The sequence below is a fragment of the Cyrtonyx montezumae genome, unplaced genomic scaffold (assembly GCF_038088225.1).
Source record: "Cyrtonyx montezumae isolate F1298 unplaced genomic scaffold, pur_monq_1.0 scaffold_23, whole genome shotgun sequence".
In the NCBI taxonomy this organism is placed as follows: Eukaryota; Metazoa; Chordata; class Aves; order Galliformes; family Odontophoridae; genus Cyrtonyx; species Cyrtonyx montezumae.
In genome coordinates, this window is record NW_027071970.1 from 6344183 (window position 1) to 6363541 (window position 19359).

General features: G+C 40.4%; 1 protein-coding gene across 3 annotated transcripts in view; it reads right to left on the minus strand.

Annotated features, from left to right (window-relative positions):
• Positions 1-19359, minus strand: part of ARVCF (ARVCF delta catenin family member) — a 203587-nt gene that overhangs the window by 124474 nt on the left and 59754 nt on the right. For 2 of the 3 annotated variants that reach the window (XM_065739051.1, XM_065739050.1), the window contains exon 1: positions 2765-2980. In XM_065739051.1, the coding sequence (XP_065595123.1) occupies positions 2765-2980 (216 nt within the window). Of the gene's footprint in view, positions 1-2764; positions 2981-17176; positions 17243-19359 lie in introns of those variants that run through there. The other variant, XM_065739053.1, reaches the window with a different exon arrangement.

A 19359-nucleotide genomic window follows, 5' to 3' on the forward strand; every position in this document is an offset into this window, starting at 1 on the left:
GAGACAGCAGAATTGGAACTGAAGGAAACCTTTGGTTTTAAAAGCCTTCAGGTCCAAAGCTCAGGGGAGGAGGAAACCTCAACTCTGCTTGCATGTTATTCCTATGGTTTGCACAAAGCACCCCTGCTGCAACACGGGGATCCACAAGGGACCAGCTGCCCTGGCTGTGCTGCCTGGTGGGGATGAGAGCACGTGCACACATCACAGCTCACACCAGCAGCAAAGTCCTGTCAAAGAATTGAGAGGAGGACCCATCCTAGTACACAACTGTGCTCGGGAACGATCACATGGAAGAAATACAGATCTTGAATAGTGAGTACAATTAATCACATTCTGCTGAGTGAAGAAATAAACCAGTGGCAGAAAACAAAAAGCAAAACTTTAAAAGGTAACGATTTCATGTTAATTACGAAAAGCACACGTGGCAAACGTGACTAAAAATCTGTTTAGGAAATGCTGTCAAACCTGATAATGTTGTTTTAATGTTCACATTCTAAAGACCATTTAATAATCACTCAGAAGCCGGACTGACCGACCTCACACATCACGCAAAGAATCGGTGCTCACTGCAAGCTGAATGCGTTTTTAGTGGTCCTCTTCTATGCAGTTCTAGAAGAAAACATTTCTATCAGCAAAGAGAAATGAAGTAATGGAAAATTAAGGGAAATTATTATGAAACTGAATTCCTCATTCCAATAAAATCTTAAATTAAATCTGGCAACATCCTAAGCCAAAAAAAGATTAACAGTTGCAGCAAATTATTCTCACTTTCACACATCTTGGCAAACAAAATAATGCCCTTGCCTTTCAATCGCTTCCAAAACCTCATTCAATAAAAAAAAAAATCCCCCAAAACAAAGGAAGCTGAAACTTTCCAAGTCCAATGAAACCACAGAAATATTTCTGAAACCATTAGGGAAAATGCAGTCATTGTTTTTTATAGTCCTCCGCACACTCAGCTGCTCTCCTGCTGACAGACATTAGATGGCACTTTGGAATTCAGCAGTTGCCATACAGAGTCACAGAGCACGTACTTTGGAGAAGCATGAACCAGGAAGGTGAGGTACTGCTGACCATAAAGATGAGATATTCTGCAAAGGCATCTTGGGGCTAAGAGGCGCATTCCCAGCCTGCCCATATGAAAATATAAAATGGTATGTAATTATGTTCTGAACAAACATATCATTTTGTTGGAAAGAGGAAGATAACTCCTCCTTTACCAGACAGGATCTACCTCAGCCACACAGTTCTCTTTTTAAAAATAGGGGATTCATTTGAGATTGGCTTTTCAAACTACACTTGCTGACATAGTTTTTAAACATTTCTCAGATAATGTCTCAGATTTTCAGTGGATTCTGCTGCACGCCAACAGATTTGAGTCTCAAATAACCCTAAGCAGGGGTTAGGTGTTTCCCTGTCCAATCCCTCCTGGAAGGAACTTCACAGGTTCTGATGCATTTGGTCAAATCTTCTTAGTTGTAGCTGAAATTTTTCTTTTTTAGCCTTGCACTCTCACATTCCTCCTGCAGTACTGGAAGCAGGGGACTTGCAGGTTGGTGTCACTTCCAGGAGCTGCGTCACCCTAAGAGTCACATAGACCTCAGTAACTTCAACTCTTTCAAGTTTTCTAGGAAGTAGTTATAGGCCTTAAGCCTTAGCTGCAGAAAACTCATGCTTCATCAGTTCTGTGGTTGAGGAATTGCATTCTGAAGCTATTAATCAGGCACCTTGCACAAAGGCATTCCAAAAAATAAGTAAATAAATGAAGGTGAGCTTTCCTTTCCTATAAGGAAAAATAAGGCACAACTCCCACCATCCCTCCTAATCAAGAGGATAACAACCCCTCCAGCTTCTACCAGCTATTGTCACACTTTTAGCTTAACCACTGCAGCTACTCCTTCCAAGTGAAGTCCCATACTCAAGCACCTATGCGTACAGAGGCATGGCAGCTATTAATAGGAACATTATGCTAATGCACACAATGTCAGTGCTGGCCTGAATGCAGCTCAGTGCAGGCACAGCTGTAGCCTGGCACTACTGAGAAACCACCGTTACAACGCCCGTAGCCTCGAGTCACTCTGAACTGAACAGTGTTTTCTCAGGAAAAAGACCTTCACAAATTGTGCTAATGCTTTTGCATGACTTACCTTGCACGTCAGAGTAATTTGCTAGTTTAAGTAATCTGAAGATGCAAGTAGTTTATAGCTGCAGTTAAAGAACACAAATCAGACAAAACAGTATCTGGAAAACTAAAGCTATGACAAAGCTTAAGTTTGCACCATTAAAAAAAATGTCCACCATTCCAATAAACACAGAAAAATTATGAAGTGCTCCTTACACAATGAGACTTTACAGGAGGGAAATTCCTGCTTTTCATGCTGTCCTCCCTATTCAGAGCCCAACTATTTCTAATGGAAATTTTCTTTGCTATTGAGATCATGATTCAGCCATGTTTTGCAGTCACCAGACCATTGCCATACTTACAGCAAGGGCACAGATTTAAAGAAAGCTGAGAGGATCTCACTTTAGGACGCACACATTTTACCAACATCCCACGAGCTAAGTGGAAGCAGGAGCACCATCTATGCCAAGGCTCTGAAATCTGAGCTATCAAAACAAGCAATGAAACATATCAGCTCTGGGACATCAGAAGACAACCTATGGAATGAAATGCTGATGACAAACAAGATGCACCCAACTTTCTGGAATGGAAAATTCTGCAGTAGGTGAACTCTAGCAACAGGTGAAATGAGCAGGCTGTTACCTGCAGTACAAGCTGCTGCCAGGCGGTTGCCAGTGGCTGACCATTGCCAATGTTGCAAATGCTCATTCGGTCTGCTGGCTGATTGGCACGCTCAAGTTGCAAGGAGACATTGCGCCGCTCTTCCTCAAGTGCACGGGTAAGCCGCTCAAAACGAGCTTCTTGCTCCTTAACAGATGCTAAAATGCTGGCAGCAGACCTGATATCATAGTCATCCATGATTGTTTTCAAATGCTCCTGCCTGTTAACTGACACGGGCAAATGGAGAGGGTTAGGTAAAGGGGTGGGGAGGACATGGGTCAGAGGTTAAGAATAAAAATGCACATTGTTAGTAACTGTACCAAAATTGCGTTCATTCTACTACTCTTTGAAAAAGCTTCTTTCCTTTTCACTGATTCAAATTTCAATCAAAAGTAATTAATCCAGTGCTTCTCTGTGAAGAAAAAATATACGCTTTCCAAGGTGAGACTTGATATTTAATTCCTTTGATCTTTTCACTAAAATTACTTGACAGGGATATTCCTCCCTCTTACTGAACTAATTTCACTATGCAAATAGTAGCAGACTTAAAAAGACACGATTGGGAGGGGTGAGGAATACCACCTTCCTCACCACAGACACCTGGAATGTTTGACTTGAACAACAAATGACAAGTCTAATGTCTTTAAAGTACAAGAAAAACAATTGCATTCATTTCTCCAAGTGAATGGAAGCCCCTCAAATTTAGCAGACAGCAGCTGAAAATAGCCTTCCATTTTAAATTACAGGAGTATGCTGTAACACAAATATTTAAATACAGACAGCACAATTGCAGTTGAAACGTGCTTGATGATTTCAGCATGGGAGCCAATGAAGCCAATGGAGCAGTCCTTCATGCAGCTGCTTGCTAATAATGTAAATGAAAAAGCTTAAATCAAACATCTTCAATGGAAAACACACAGGATTGCTTCTCCCTCAGTGCAGGAGAAAGAATTCAGAGATGAACTAGATGTTTGTGCTATACATCCTGCCTTCTGTCTTCAGTATTGGAGTTGTGACAAATTTCACTTAAACCCTATTTCCACCTGTAAAACTCCCCCTCGATTCCACAGATCTATCATTTGAACATCAGTTGTTTTCATAACAATATAAAATCAGCAACAGAACATAAGCTTAAGTGGTGGCCTCAATGGAATCCTTTTCACTAAGGCTAAACCATTACTAGTTTAGTACTGTGTCCTAGTCACTACCTGCTGCACTTTGGAGCAGAGCACACTTCAGGTCCTATAAGCCAAGTGAAGTTCATAACTCTGTGCCAAGAGTTACACTGTCTAGAAATGGTTCCTTCATGTGTATCAGAGGCAATACTTCCTCCAACCAGAGGGATAATTTGCTTTCCCCACCTATCAACAACAGTTAACATGAGCACTAGTGATTACAAAGCTTGGCTTCCAGAAACTGAGCATTTCATTGCTCTGTGCATGATTTGAAATCGATGCTTTTTCCATGTCGGGTACATTTATCAGGTCTTTTTCCTGTGCTGAATCTACAGCAGTTAACATCAACATTCTGTGGTACTCCCAAAAGAGAGGTATTAGCAGATATTACATTGCACATTATCACACAAGTTTGCTGGGAACTTATAAATAACCTTCAGTTCTCTCTTCTCCTGAACCCATCCAAAAGGCCCACAAAACACTGGAGCAGAAGTAGCTGACTAAAAGTCAACAGCAGATACACCTTGATTTCATAGGAATCAATCTGTCAATAGCTCTGTGGTTCAACATTAGTTCCTAAAAAGTTGCTTTTGAACAGAATCTCAGCATCAAGAAATCATGTTGGAAAATGTAAGGACTACGATGTATTAATTTCACAAAGTTTACCATCATGATTTCAGCTTCTCATGCTTTCAGATCAGTAGGCAGAAATGTAACATAATAGAAAGACTGTTCTTACTTATGCATTGATTTAACTCCTGTTGATATTCTGAAGGAAAACCAAAAACCACCAAATGGTTTCCAGATGCCACATACTGGTCAAACACACACCATGCTGTCAACTTCAGAGAGCTTCCACTAAGAATCTTATTTTACAATGTTTGTTTATTAAAAGGCCATAAAACCATCGGGGGCATTAAGGTTTCTGCAAAGGAGAATCTCCATCCAACAGGACAGTGAACTCACAGGAAGCCCATGCAAGGCAGGACAGCACTACAGGGCTCATTTGCTACACCTCAGCAAGACTGAGCCCCAGCACAGCCTACACATACACACAGCCATACTTTCCAGACCCAAGCTGTTTCATGTGCAGCCACTTGTATACATCTACTTCTGTGCTTCCCTCCTTTGCACAGATGGAGATGGCTGTGCCCCCAGCAGTACAGACATGCTCACAGACTCCTCAGAGTTTTAACCTGGATGTATCCATCCCAGATGAAACAACAAAAATCTGATTCAGGATGTAACATTTCTGTTCCAGGTTCAAAATCTGGCTTACATGTTATAATGGTAAGCCCACAGGTACACAACAGAAGGAAGGAGAATCAAACTATAGGAGTCCTAAGCATTCCTCTAGGTTTTTCTGCAGGAGAAGGTCAGAAGTGAGCTCTAATAGAAAGCAATCACTGTAGAGCTAATCATACGTGCTGTAACAATTCACTGCTTTTCTTCACGGAGACAGGAGTTTCATCTTTAAAGCAGAAAATGCACTAAAAATTATCCTCAAAATGAAGCTTAACCTGAGGTTGGGTTTAAAAGACTCTCTACTAAAAAAAAAAAAAACAACACCTGAACCTCATCTGAGAATATGTAACTGCAAAACTCCTTTGTAAAACCATCAGATTACTCACGGAATTCACTGTCTGCAGCTAAAACCACCTTTTCCTCACATATGACCATGATATAGGATATTCATTCTCTTTTGGAGCCCCATGAGCTGGACAGGTCTATGAGCTAACTTCAAAACATGAACCAATTAGGACCAAGGGAAGAAGACAACAAGATGTAAACTACAGTAACTAAATTCAGAAAGCATGCTCCCTTTAAAATATGTACTGAAAGTGTCTGTTCTAAAGAATGGCATTAGCAAGAGCAGCACATAAAACTGTGAAGCACCTCCTCTGCTACACATTCTGAAGCAGTAATAGCTTGAATACTTGAAGCTACATCTGATAACTTTGCTGACATAACTTTCAAGTCACATTCAAAGAACGTGACAAAGATCCCATCCTGAAAATTCTTAATGAGCTGTAAGAACTTGATGCTACACATGAGAGATCCCAGAAACTCTGGGTTCTCCAAATGGTACAAATCTCTAGAGAGCTGTAGAGATCTCCATGCAGAAAATATAACATTAACTTCCTTCCAGCCATAAATATAGTGCTTCTTTTCTCTGCACAAAGAAAAACATAAGGCTGAAAATAAACAACGTCTTTTCAGATGTACAATTAGTGACCATAAAATTCCTAATTGCTATGCAGAAACAGCAGCAGGACCAGTAACTGCCTTTAAGAACAGTTGGACAAAGACTGACTTCTGCATTTCTAATGATTTATTAGCAGATAAATACTTGTTTACCTTTGATTGCACTCCCAATTATTTACTCGGGGCTTCAACAATTTACATTATCAGCAGTCTAGGCTATAGACTGGAGGAGGAAAATAGAAGTACTGACTCATGAGTTACTCAGGCCACCACTTGCAATTTGCTGCAATTCGTGGCTAAATTAAAGTGCACTGAAGAGCCTATGACTAAATGAAAATATTAGACCTATAGCAGCCAGGTGAAGTTTATTCCTTAGGCTGCACTTCTAAAAACAGCAAACACTTTCCTACAAGGTGTCAAAGGCTATGCTGACAGCAGCAAATCTTCTGCCACCTGCCTATATGACTCAAAATACATCACTGTGTTAAGAGTTGAAGCCAAGTAAGAGGATCTATTTTTTCTGACTGTTCACGTAAAGAATTAGCGCACCCAGTGGCCACCTATGAGTCAATACAGCTTAAGCGTTTAGTAGGGACAAAGATCACTCCTGTGCAGAGAAGCAAAAATGGGGGGCCCATACACTGCTAATGCCCCAGCTCGTGCTCATGTTTGAAGGATCTTGGAGACACTGGCAAGCCTAGGGTCACTTGGTCTTCTGCACATTCATTTTGGTAATGCAGGATGTAGCTAATGGTCAAGAATTGCCAGAGCCCTTGATAAAGGGTATCAGTTTGTGTGATATTTGAGCACCTAAATTGAACAGTCCTGGAAAAGCTCAAATCCCAATATTTCTCAAAATGCTCTGATTTTCTAAAGCAATTGCATTCTTGAATGAGCTGTGCATGATGGGGGCAGCACAGAGCATCACAGAACCCTCTCTTGGGAAGAGGGGAAGTGCCACTCAGAGCACACAGGAAATGTCTCAGCTTCAGAGTACTGAGCACTGCTATAGCTCTTCTCCCAGCCCAGTTTAAGTCCTCTAGCTCCTGCTAGCAAGAAATGGTACTATGATGAGAAATGAGAAGGTTGTACATACAGCAAATTGACAGCTGTAATAGCAAACATGAAAGCCTGTGAGCATGCATGGAAACAGCTGCTGTGTGCTTCTACAGGGAGGAAAACTGTCAGCATAAAAGCAAAGCAGAGCTAAAATAATTTGTAAAACTGAAGCAGAGTGCATGCTAATTATGTTTTCACCCTGAAGTGCTACAAGAAATGAGCAGCTCAAAATGATTGTTATCCCCCATGCCATATCACAAAGCATGCAGAAAAAAACAAGCAAGATACACACCTAGTGGATTACTGGGGTCTGAATGTCAAAGATGCTGTGACATCACTCGCTAAGACAAGAAAAGTACAGACAAAGTAGGACAGCAGCCTCAAGCAGAACCAGCTATAAGAGAGGAAAGAAAAGAAAGAGTTAGTTAATGAAGTATTACAGCCTCTTCTGCATACAGTCACTCCCTAAGTTCTTTTTAGAATGTTGAATAAATTATTTATAATGCTGTTTTGCTTCTAACTTGGAAGAAAAAGAAACAAACAACATTCAAAGGAAGAAATCTTGAGACTGCAAAAGACTACAAAATAATAATAATAAAAAAGTTCATGTGATTTGTCATCAGCAGTCAATACTTGCAGATCCTGAGAGTCTGCTAAACTGGGGAAGTCTGAACTGGAGCACTGAGTTTGAACATTACAGAACTGGATGTTGTAGACAATACGTTTTACATCAGTAATTTAATGTCACACCCTTTAATTAATAGGGATTATTTAGGTACACAACTCTGGGTCTCATTTTTAAGGTATGAGACCCCAAACAGCTCAGGATTGTTTCATGGATACCCATCAGAGAGGGCAGATTCCTTTCTAGAAGATGCATGCAGCACAATAGTTTACAGTCACTTTCTTTACTCCGTTTGTAACCTAATCCTATAGGAAACCCAAGTGAAAGCTCTTGGCTGTTAGATTTTTTATGTAGCTTGGTCAATCTGACCTGTTTTGACATAAAACATTTAGCACCACACTTCTCTGGGTCATTGGTTGCTGTGGTCCGTTTTTTTGCTGGAAAATGTAGAGAACAGAATCCATTCCACAAAGGCACGGTTCCATGAAGCAGCATATCCAGTTTCAAGCTACCACCATGCAGAAATGCAGCAACCACACGGCATGAAGCGCAGCGCCAGTACAAACTTACTTTTCCAGTTCAGATATTTCAGAACACTTTCAAAGAGTAATTCTGCCCCAGCAGACTTCATGCTCGACCAGGTAACGCCTGCCTTCCTGAAGCCAGAATAAACGCTATTTCATATCTTCCTGCCAAACTACCAGAAACAGGATCCTTCCTTTGCATTGATTCAGTCTCACAGGGCAAGGAATTGCCATGTGAAAGAGAAACAATTAATTTTCCTTAAACTAACAGCAGTAAATGCTGTGCTCAAGGCTGACTAGATATAACAAAACTTGCAAGGATATGCCCGAACACGAAGGGAAAGAGGCAGAGTGAGAGAAACACTAATGCTGAAGTAAATGACCAGGGGAAATAAATTAATCATAATACAGTTTCTACAGACAAAAGAGCAATACTTTGCAAAAACAAATGCATGTTGCATGTAACAAACTCCAAATAAACTGCTTCTCAGATGGCAAAATTTCTCTTTGCATGGCTCCTCTCACTGCTGCTCTGGTTGAGTGAGTTCTAATTTGACCCTCACGTGACAATCTGCACCGATGAATAGCAATGAGGAATTCACAAAGAAAGCTATTTCAATATAGTTCCCTCATAGGCACAGGCAGACACGTTGTGTTGGCATCAAAAGAAACAAAAAAGCTGGTCAGGGCTTTTATTATTATTATTATTATTCTTTGGACAGAAGCAGTGTGTGAAACAAGGCTTCCACCAGGGAGAAGGCAAGAGGAGAGAGATGCTACACCTCCTTCAGAAGGAACTTTGCATCTGAAAGCACAGCAACCAACACTACAGCTCGCCAGTTCCATCGCTGCAGAAAAATGCGAGTGTAAAGTATTTGAGAATCACATCACTAAGAGATTTCACCATCATCTAGCAGGAACCATTTCACAGAAACAAACTGCAGAGTTACAGAACCAACTCCACTCAGGGTTTGGCAACGTGCACAAAACCAATCGGGCACACAGACATTGCTGCATGCTCTGTGCTGTTCTGGCTTCCCACTGACTACAGAACAGTCTCATACTTCTGAGCAGGGCCAGTCTCAGGTCTTAATCTTACATTTCCCCAGCCATTTAAAAAAAAATACTCAAATTAACTTAATTAAAATGACTGAAACCACATTTTATTGCCTTACAAAGGGTACAGTTCCCAGCAAAACAGAGTTTAATTCATAATCACAGCATCAAACATCTTCATAAAGGAGCATTCACCTCGTGTGTGTGGGACAGCGGAGGGGGCATTCAGATTTTAGTTCTTTTTGGGCAGAGAGAGAGAGAACTGTTGTACACAAACCTTTTGCACACATATGTGATAACACAGAATGGTTTCTATAGGGACAATAATTCATGTGACAAGTATTCATGTTTGGAAAGCAACATCACGGCCTCAGTCAAAAAGCTGTTGAGTAGTACTTCTATACATACTTAAGCACATATATATTGATGTATTTTATATAAGTATATAATATTAATAATATATAGTATTATACTAATATACAAATATATGTAAATGTAGGACACATATAATAATTATACTAATTCAAAGCATTTCTTGCATCATCATGCCTGTACTTGGGACCTCATATATAAAAACAGCACACTGACTCCCAGCATGGATACAGCCTGCTGGCAAAGCTGCGTTTTCAATCACAACTTCAAGTTCACAAAACAAAGCAAATCCTACAATTCTACCAATGCCTCCCACTGTCAGCAGAAATCTGCAGTGAGACTTCCACCTTCATCTGTCATCTAAATACAGATCTTCTACCTAATCTCTCCTGATTCATCGGTGCACATTTAAATGACACCAGCCATGGTCTTTCCATGGACTCCCTTGGAAAATGACTCCTCACTTCATAGGAATGTGCTACTTGGAATTCTTCTGGATTTTCTTCCAGAATCCCACACAGTGTTTTCAGGGCTTGGTGACACAGCAGGCCCACACAGCTTTAATTATAGTGCCACTCTGTCTCCCTGCTAAGATACGCTTCTGTTGCTACAGCGTACTCCCAAAGGGGGAGGAAAATAAATTAGAGCAATACAAAACACCTCTACAACCACATGCATATCATAACATAAATAATTTAGAAGAGCATTATACAAAAATCACCCTTGTAAGGATATCTCAAATATGAAGTAGATTCAGCTTATGAGTAGTTCTACCCCAAAGTTCCGTTTCATTCTGAAATTTATCACTCACAGACCAGAAGAGCATGAGAGCACCTTCCTGAAGCACAGCCCTTGCTCCTCGGGCCCTAAGAACTTGTCTGCACTCAGTACACTCAAGTCTTCAATCACAGAGCATTCGTTATGCCACACTTCCCTCAAAGATCAGCGTTAGTGTTAATTAAGCATAAAACAGCACAGCAAAGTGGCATCGTGTTCACTCACACTAAGTGTCCACACTAAGGTTTAATGGAGTATGTGATGGACTCTGAGCTCACACTGCGTGCTGTAAATTCTCTGCACAAACACATCCTCCCCCTGTATTGTAAATGAGGATTCAGGTGAAACACTTTTTTAGAAACCACGTATGTATCAAAAGATGGAACTGTGCAGAGATGGTTGGATTCTGACTTCAGTACAAGTCTGCAGAGCGTTAATGTGACAGCTCAAATCCCCGGCTATTGTTCCACCTCAGTGACTGCTAATTCCACCAAACTCAATCAAGACCATGAAAACACACTAGCATTATCCATTTTTTCATTCCCACCATAGAAACAATCACTGGTCTGTAGAACTTAATTTCTATTTATCTACTTAACTTGGGTAGCGTTTGAGAGAGAGCACTATTTCCTCCCCACATCAAGAAGCCAATTCTGTGAAACAAAAAAGCATATCTGCTACTTCTCAAACCTCTGACGCACTTTCTTAGTGGCTTGAAGTTCTGCAAGTATGATTGCTGCTGGCTTGATTAGTTCACAGGGCAATCACTTTAACACCCTATAACACATGCCAGTGCATCCTAAAACTGCTGCATACCATTGATTTTTCAAAGCTCTCCCCCACTGAAATCAATAAGTAGCTCTACTTAGAAAATGGATTGCACTTTGTGGCCCCTCTCATTCATGTATATTCAGGTTCCTAAGTATTCTTATAGCTGCTGCTAGCAGAAGCTATAGGTACTGAGCTGCAGCACTGCCCTGACCCCAGCCTGGCTCTCGCTGAAGCAGGATGCATTAGCCCCTCTGCAGCTATCTGCATCAACTTATACCTAGCAAAAAGCTCCACCAGAAAGCAGAAAATTCCAGTAGATTACCAATTCACTGCAGTACTGCTTTCCACACAACCAGGACAAAGCTCTCCAGCAATGAAGCCTATGTGAATAAGATAGTTCCATGTCACATTAACTATCAGTGCACTAGCACTGCTATCAGCACTGGACTGTATTGACAGACCTGCTCTCATCCATTTTTAACAGAAATACTTCCTTACCATGCTGTGTTGCCTTGCCACACTACACTTGCAAACAATGTCACCAAAAATCAATAGGTCTATTCTTAGAATAGAGCTATTTCAATGAGAAAGAGAGATAACTAGATCAAAAGCAGTGCATTTCATAACTTCACTCTCCAGGCCTTCTGTTAGCACATTAGGGTTTGCCTCCATTCATGTAAAATCATGTTTGGCCATAAATAATCACATGAACAAACTGTGATAACATTACGCAGTTCTTTTTACACAGAACGTTTAAAAGATTTCACTACACAATACAATCCTACCCTCCTCTTTCCTGGCCTTCAGATGTTTTGCACTTTGGTAAAAGCACTCCCATTTTAAAAGAAATGCTATGGACAGCAGTGCTACCTGGAGCTGTCTGCATGCCTCCTGCAGCTGGAACAGCCGTGTTTACAACCAGCAAATCCCCATTTTCTGAAGTGCAAGAGCACAGAGGCAGTGGTAGGCAGCAATTTCCATAGGCAGACCAGTTTCTCATTGATAAAGTGGAACAACTGAAATGTTACAGTAAGGCTGGAAAATCCTGCAGATGGTTATGATCATCATTTCATAAAAGATATTACTGTGGTATCTTCTAACAAAGATAAAATAACAAAATGGCAAGCAACAAAGATCGGGTCAGCTCTGCAGTTAAGCTGAATAGCAGGCTGCTTTATCGCTTCCAAACGCTACAGTAGCAGCAGACAGCACACTGCAATCAGCTGACACTGGAAAACGGTTCTTCCACTAGAAGAAAAGGAAGAGGAAAAAATGAAAGCGTGGCCCCACAAAGCAGGGAGTACTTTAAGCTCAGCAACAGATGTGTCAAATGACTTATCCCAACCAGGAGGAATTAATTGATGTTATAAATAGTGCTCTGAAGAAAAAAAAAAAAGGAAAAAAAAGGCCAAAGCCACAAAAAAAAACACCTCCCAAACAGATCATTCTTGCATCCAAAACACACTGTACAGCTTCGCTTTGGAACTATTTCCCTTTAAAAAGTGGGCTTGGGTGCTTTACATGTAGATTAACACAGAGATAATTTGATTTCAGGCTACTGAAAGATTTCCTTTCTTCCATGCTTCGGAAGAACGGGGCTGCAAGCAGCTAAATGAGATCTGTAGATTACAGTAGAAGAAAGGCTAATAGAACTGCACAGCTACATTCCTGGGTAATAACCAATGTTCAGCAATCCAGGGCTCCAGTCCCAAGGTTTATAAAGGCATTTCCCATTAATGCTTTTAAGATTAATGCAAATAAATGCATAAAAAAGAAACATCTTTTAACCCATCAGAATCAAACACATCACATTTTACTCCGATAATCTGTCATTGCTAGTGAAAAAAACTCACAGGCCTTGTGTTCAAAGCAAGCATCTTTCTTTTCTTATGGCTTTCAGGAGGAAAAACAAACAGCAAACCTTTCCTGTCTTGCTTCTGAGCGTGCATCTTGTTTAACTCTCACTGTTATGTCTGGTGGGTTGTGTGGCTTCTGTATCCCCCCAGAAGGAAACTGAAAATATTTGTACAGACAGGAAAGAAAGTGCCAACATTCGTGTTTAATTTTTGAAGCTGGTAAATCAAATGAATATTATTAGGTGCTTACCAATGAATGCTACTGCATTACTCACTCACATTTCAACCTCTCATTAAAAGCAGCCAGATTTAGACCTTGCACTGCTTTAAATCGGGACCAGTATCAATGAAAAGGAGATTAAAGCAATATGAAAGAGGGAAGAAACAGAACGAGGCCCACTAGCTCTAATTCTCTCCAGTAACATCTGTCTCATCCTAAATCAAGTGAGGTTTTTTTTTCCACCAAGCTAAATATGGAAGCCTGAGGCACTAAGTAAGCCCACTCAGACAAGAACTGAAGATCTGTTTTCTGCAGTTGGATGCGCAGATAAAGATGGTTCAGATAGACCCTCTGCTGTTTCATATCAGTAAGTTTAAAATGCAATCTAAGTTCATTTTACCCCCATAAGTTTAGGTTGAAATTCAAGTTTGTCATGGTTAGCACCACAGATGTTTCAGTGCTACAAGACAAGCACGCATATGAGAATTGATGAATAATATCTGAGCAAAATAGAAGTATTGAGCTCACCTTATGTCTTGAATTGTCATTCAGTTAATGCATAAACATGTAAGGGCAGGAAAAACAGATACATTTTAATGACAGTCTCAAAGAGACTCTCATCATTCCATATGATGGATTTTGGCACATAACATCACTAACACTGCCAACAGAACAGTCTTTGTTACACATTGCAAAACATCTTCCTCCACAGCCTTGTGTCTGAGGGGCAAAAACACCACCACGAGAACTGCTGATTTACTTCTCAGCATTCAGGTGCAAGGCATTGTTTCATCTTCAAAGCAGGAATCTTTTATCACCCACAAGCATTTTCTGTTCTTTCAGCCAAGCATGTTGTCTTCTTCAGGGTTATACCAGCAGCCAAAATAGCCTTCAGAGAGTAACATTCAGGACATGACATGTTCATATTGCTGAGTAGATCAAGAAGCCATAGTAACCTCATTGACTTGTGCACATTCTAATGTTCTTTAATCATTTCGTGCTTTCACTTGCATGGAACAGAAATGCAGTTCTGCTCTTACACAGCATAGTGTTTGTTACATTCATCTGTTTATCAAAAAAGATGACAGCACTGCAAGTAACAGTTCTCACAACTAAGATTTGATTATCTTTCTTAAATTAAAACATAGTAAAACAAAAACACCTTGGCTTATAACTACCATCATTTGAACATCCGAAGTTTTCCCTGACAGATCTTTCTCTCAGGCTCACTTCCTCTTTTAAGAGAGCTTTAGCTAGAGTTATTTGACTGTCTCTCATTTGACTAAGAAAAAAATAAGCACGTGCTTCTTCCAGTAATGGCTCAGAAGACAGGGTCAAGCAACTTGCTATCAGCAACCCCACAGCTGCCAGCACAGTGCAGAGGTGTTGGATGCTGCCTCTGTTCAGCTTTGCATGCAGCTCAGAGGCTGCAGAGGTCACCACAACCTTGCAACCACCAACATTTTAACACCACACTGAACCTCAAAGGATCTCCCTCTTTCCTAATCCTCCTTCCCTCCCTATAAAAATCTACCTCATCATAAGACTCCATCTAGACTACTACTGCAGTGCTGACACTTCGGTTGTTCTGAACTGCAGATCCAGGAGGAAGCTTCATGCTTTTGCTGTTGGCATCCAAGCAAAACAAAAGTGAGTTTCTGAGACAGGGAGAAGATGAAAGGTAATGTAATATAATGGAATAACTAGCCCCTCAGAAGATAAATTGAAGTCTTACAGATAGCCCTAACTACAGGCATATCCTATATTTCTGAACATTGAGATTCCAAATATCTTTATCACTAGATTCTTCTCTATCATAGCAAAAAAAGAACCAAAGAGCTTTAAAAACAATCAGTCACAGGAAGAAGTGATACAGATAACTTCCTTAATGGCACACTGAATAAGTAAAGATTTTCTTTCTGTTCTCCTAATTCAAGACAAGAAATCCAGTAGTTACAACTGAACACTCCGGCACCAGACATGGGAAAATATTGATAGTAGAGGCGGTAGAAATCTCTGCATTTGATTCTTCTTTAAAATAGCAGAAACAGTTGTGCACCTTGGCTTCAAAGCCTTTCAAGTGCATTCAAGTGCTGCACTTGAAGGTCCTTCTGTTTGTGGCCTGGTGACACACAGACTCAAGCAAGCATTCGGTATGACTGAATCCTGGCATGAGGTTGACCCTGATCCAAAAAACAGTAGGAACTGGGAAAAGTACTGCATCAATATCAATTGTCATTTGGAAAGGTTATTTTCTTCCAGAGAGCTATAAGTTAGATATTGTCTTAATTCCTGTCAAGGCAATTCTACTTCAGTATCTTTGAAGAAATCTTCATGCTTTTTGTAGTTTATGTTGCCAATCAGTACTATTTCCTCTTTCCAGGAATGCACTTATTACAATTGCCTAATTACAGTTATTTGGATGCAGAAATACTTCCAGATCATTAAATATCTGCTCCAAGAAACAACTTTCTATTCAAACATCCCTTTTTAATAAACATTCTGCTGATGGGAAAAGTAATAGTTTTGCTTTAACTGTCTGCCCACTTCAAAAGTTTAAACAAGTTCCTTCTATTATATCAAAATCCTGCACCAAGTAGAAATGCCTTCCAGCTATAACACTTCCAACTTTATTAAAATTCTAGAGGCAAGAGATAAGTAGCAAACAGTTCAAACACCAAGGGCAATGTAATCTCTGCCCAGAAACCTTCCTCCCACAGAGACTAGAAATAGTACACACCTTCAGTTTTGACATTTATAAGCATGACAACATTTAATGTAAGAGTAATTAAAAGAGAATAAAAAACTTTATTAAAAAAATCAGAAACATGATACTTCTAGTTCAAAGGTCTATTTTAAAAGAATGCTTGGCAAAAACCACAATCTACCTATACTGAGAAAAATCAAATGCTACACAGAAAGGAGTGATATTTCAGGAAAGCAAACAAAAGAGAACTGCAATATTTAATCCTATTATTCACCAAGGAAGCCCCAGGTTTAAAACAGACACAAAGTATAGATGTGAATCCACAGCAGCCATAAATGTTTGTAGTCATCCTCTAAGCAACCACAGGACAGGCCTTCTGATCTCAAGAAAGGCTTCGACATAGTTGGCAGGGTGTGAAAATAGTGAGGAAGACATCTCACAAGTGTGACCCCTACTGCAAAAAGAGGAGGGGTGCAAACAGTCATAGACATCAGTCTGGCTTGTTCAGATACAGAAACACCTCAGGAAAGTAGGAGAACAAGCAGCAAGTAGCAGGTCAGGAAAGGAATGCTTCAAGTCCACTCACTGTAAAAGCAGCTGTAGGAGGAAGTCCCATAGTAGGAGATGCTTCCTGTGTTGTGAGGGTTAGAATGAAACTAAATGAGAATTTTGATGGTAGAAAGAGAGGAGAAACAAGGATCAGAGACAGTGTGAAGCCAAATAAACAAACCATAGCCATCCATCTCGCCATTAATCAAAGATATTTTCTTACCTAGCACTTGAATTTTACTCTCAGTGCCTGAGCCCTGAACACAAAACAGAACTATAAAGGTTCCAGCCTCAGCTTCATATTTTTAACATTTGCCATCCTACCACTACTTGAAAGCCAGTTTTAGTTGGCCTTTAATTGCCTACAAACTACTGTATTTCCAACAAGTGTAAAGATAATCCAAAAAACCAAAAGTGTGATGTCTTAATAACATTCATAGAAACTAAGCAGCAAATTACTGAAGAGACACTGGGTAAGCAACTGAAAGAACACGATACCTTTTATAGCGTTCTTTTCTTGCAGCAGCTATACAATGGAAATTCTCCCTTGATTTGATGATAATTCTGTCAGAGAAACAAAGAAAGGAAAAGAGACACTTATTAAATCTGGGGAGAGTAGGAGGGAGGGAGTATATTTAGATAAATGATACTATTCACAGTGTACAGGGGAAATCTGTTAGTTTTGGCTTCACTTGATTTCCATTCCCTGAGTCATGCTGGTGTACAAGACTCCTGTGTTTCTTCAGGTATCTATCCCACCATCACCCGAGAGCCTCAAAGATCCCACACAACTGGAGTACAGAACATAAGCTCAATAGGAAGTGCTTTTAGCTAAGATACCCTTCCAATCCTCTTGATCTCTGTCCCCGTACCACCAACATTCCATGCATCAAATAGTTCTAAACATAGCACTTAATTCAAAGTGCATTTAATTCGCCACTGATTCATAGATTCAAAAGCAAAAAATGTTTCCTTCATAAACACACACCACAGCACTTTCAGTCATTCAGGCCTAAATACCAATTAGTGACTCTAAAAATGTCAACTGTGGGTACATAAATACATCTCATACTGCTTGACATTTTAGCAGTAGGAAATGTGAAAAATAAGGACAGGAGGAAATTCACCAGTAAGAACTCAACACTTCTCAAGACCTCTTCTTCTGTTTGAGCTCCAGGTGCACTCTCTGGACAGGTAGAGCTCCCTGCTGTCCTCAGTTTGCTTACTGACAGCTTTGCACAAAACCACTTGTGAAAGGTTCTCTCCTCTCCTGAGTGACAGAATACAGAATGTGGTTGATGTGGGTACATGGTAAAACAATCTACCTGCAGAATCATTGTTCCCACACCTTCACTGCAAACATACAGCCCAGAATCTGGTATTTCCCTTACTTAAAGTAATAATTATGCAGACAGCATAATTTTGGTTAACAGCAGTTACACAGATGGAAATGAGACCAGAGGAAAAGAAGTCACTTGGTTCAGAGTTAAACTTGTCAATGTCTTGACTGTATTGATCGCAAGAAGCCCTCCAGCTGCATTTGCCTCAGCAAGGACTTCATCACTGGGAGTACAGGCAGAGCTGAGCTGCATTCCTTGTGCTGTATTCCACACCTGTTGTGAATTGCTTTTCTTAACCAAGGGACAGGGGGACGAGCAGAAGGAATTTCCTGCCTAATCCCCTTCTTCCTTTCACCTTCCATCCTCCTTTAACAAACTGCTGTTTTGTTTCTCTGGGAAACGTAGATGACTCTGACTGACAACATAGCTCTGCTTATATAGAATTGCCAGACAGGAAACACGAGGAACCTCCACCACACGGCTCCGTGTGGGCACGCCGTCTGCCACAGCTTGCATCAGACATATCAAACACCCATGGAAGCATGAGCTCTGTGCTGGGAGATGTGACACAAACACAGCTACGGTGCCACATTTAACAAAGCAAAACTCAACACCCAGTCTAAGTCTTTCCACTCAAAGAGGTGAATGACCAACTCCTTGATATTCCAATATTTACACTCAGTTGTCTTTAGAAATTCATTTAAAACAGCCTTATTTCTGTGTTACATACGAGCATGGAGTTCCTTTATGAACTCCTACACATTCTTAATTATAATGTAAATCAGTGGATCAACATCAAGCAAGCAACCATTAACTAAATCAGCTGATAAAAACACAAAGTTTGGACGGAAGCAGTGGCAAAATGCCCAGAATGGCAGAAAAAAACCTCTTAGCAGCTCAGTCAACACAGATAGATACACAGACCTTTCAAAACAGATGCTCTGGGTAATAACAGTCGCTGCCAGCAGGCTGTACATAAATACTGCAAAAGAGGTAAAAAGCCCATGGATCAGTACACGGACAGCCCCAGCTCTTATCTGTGGCATTTTTAAAGTGTCAGAACTGAAACCACCACAGGCTGTGAAGCATCACTCAAATGGTGACATGCGAAACAGTGGTGTAAATTATTTACTAGGGTAACGATGGTCGAACTAGCTTTGGCAAACTATCTGCACCTATCTCCTGCAGTACATTGCTTTAAATGTGCCACATCTTTAATAGCAAAGATTTAACACACACAGCAGAAGCCAACAGGTGACCACTTCAGCATGGTACGATCCTTCACTGGAGGACGTGTCATAAACCTTTGTGCATTTGGAACATTAGTATTTATGAGAAGCC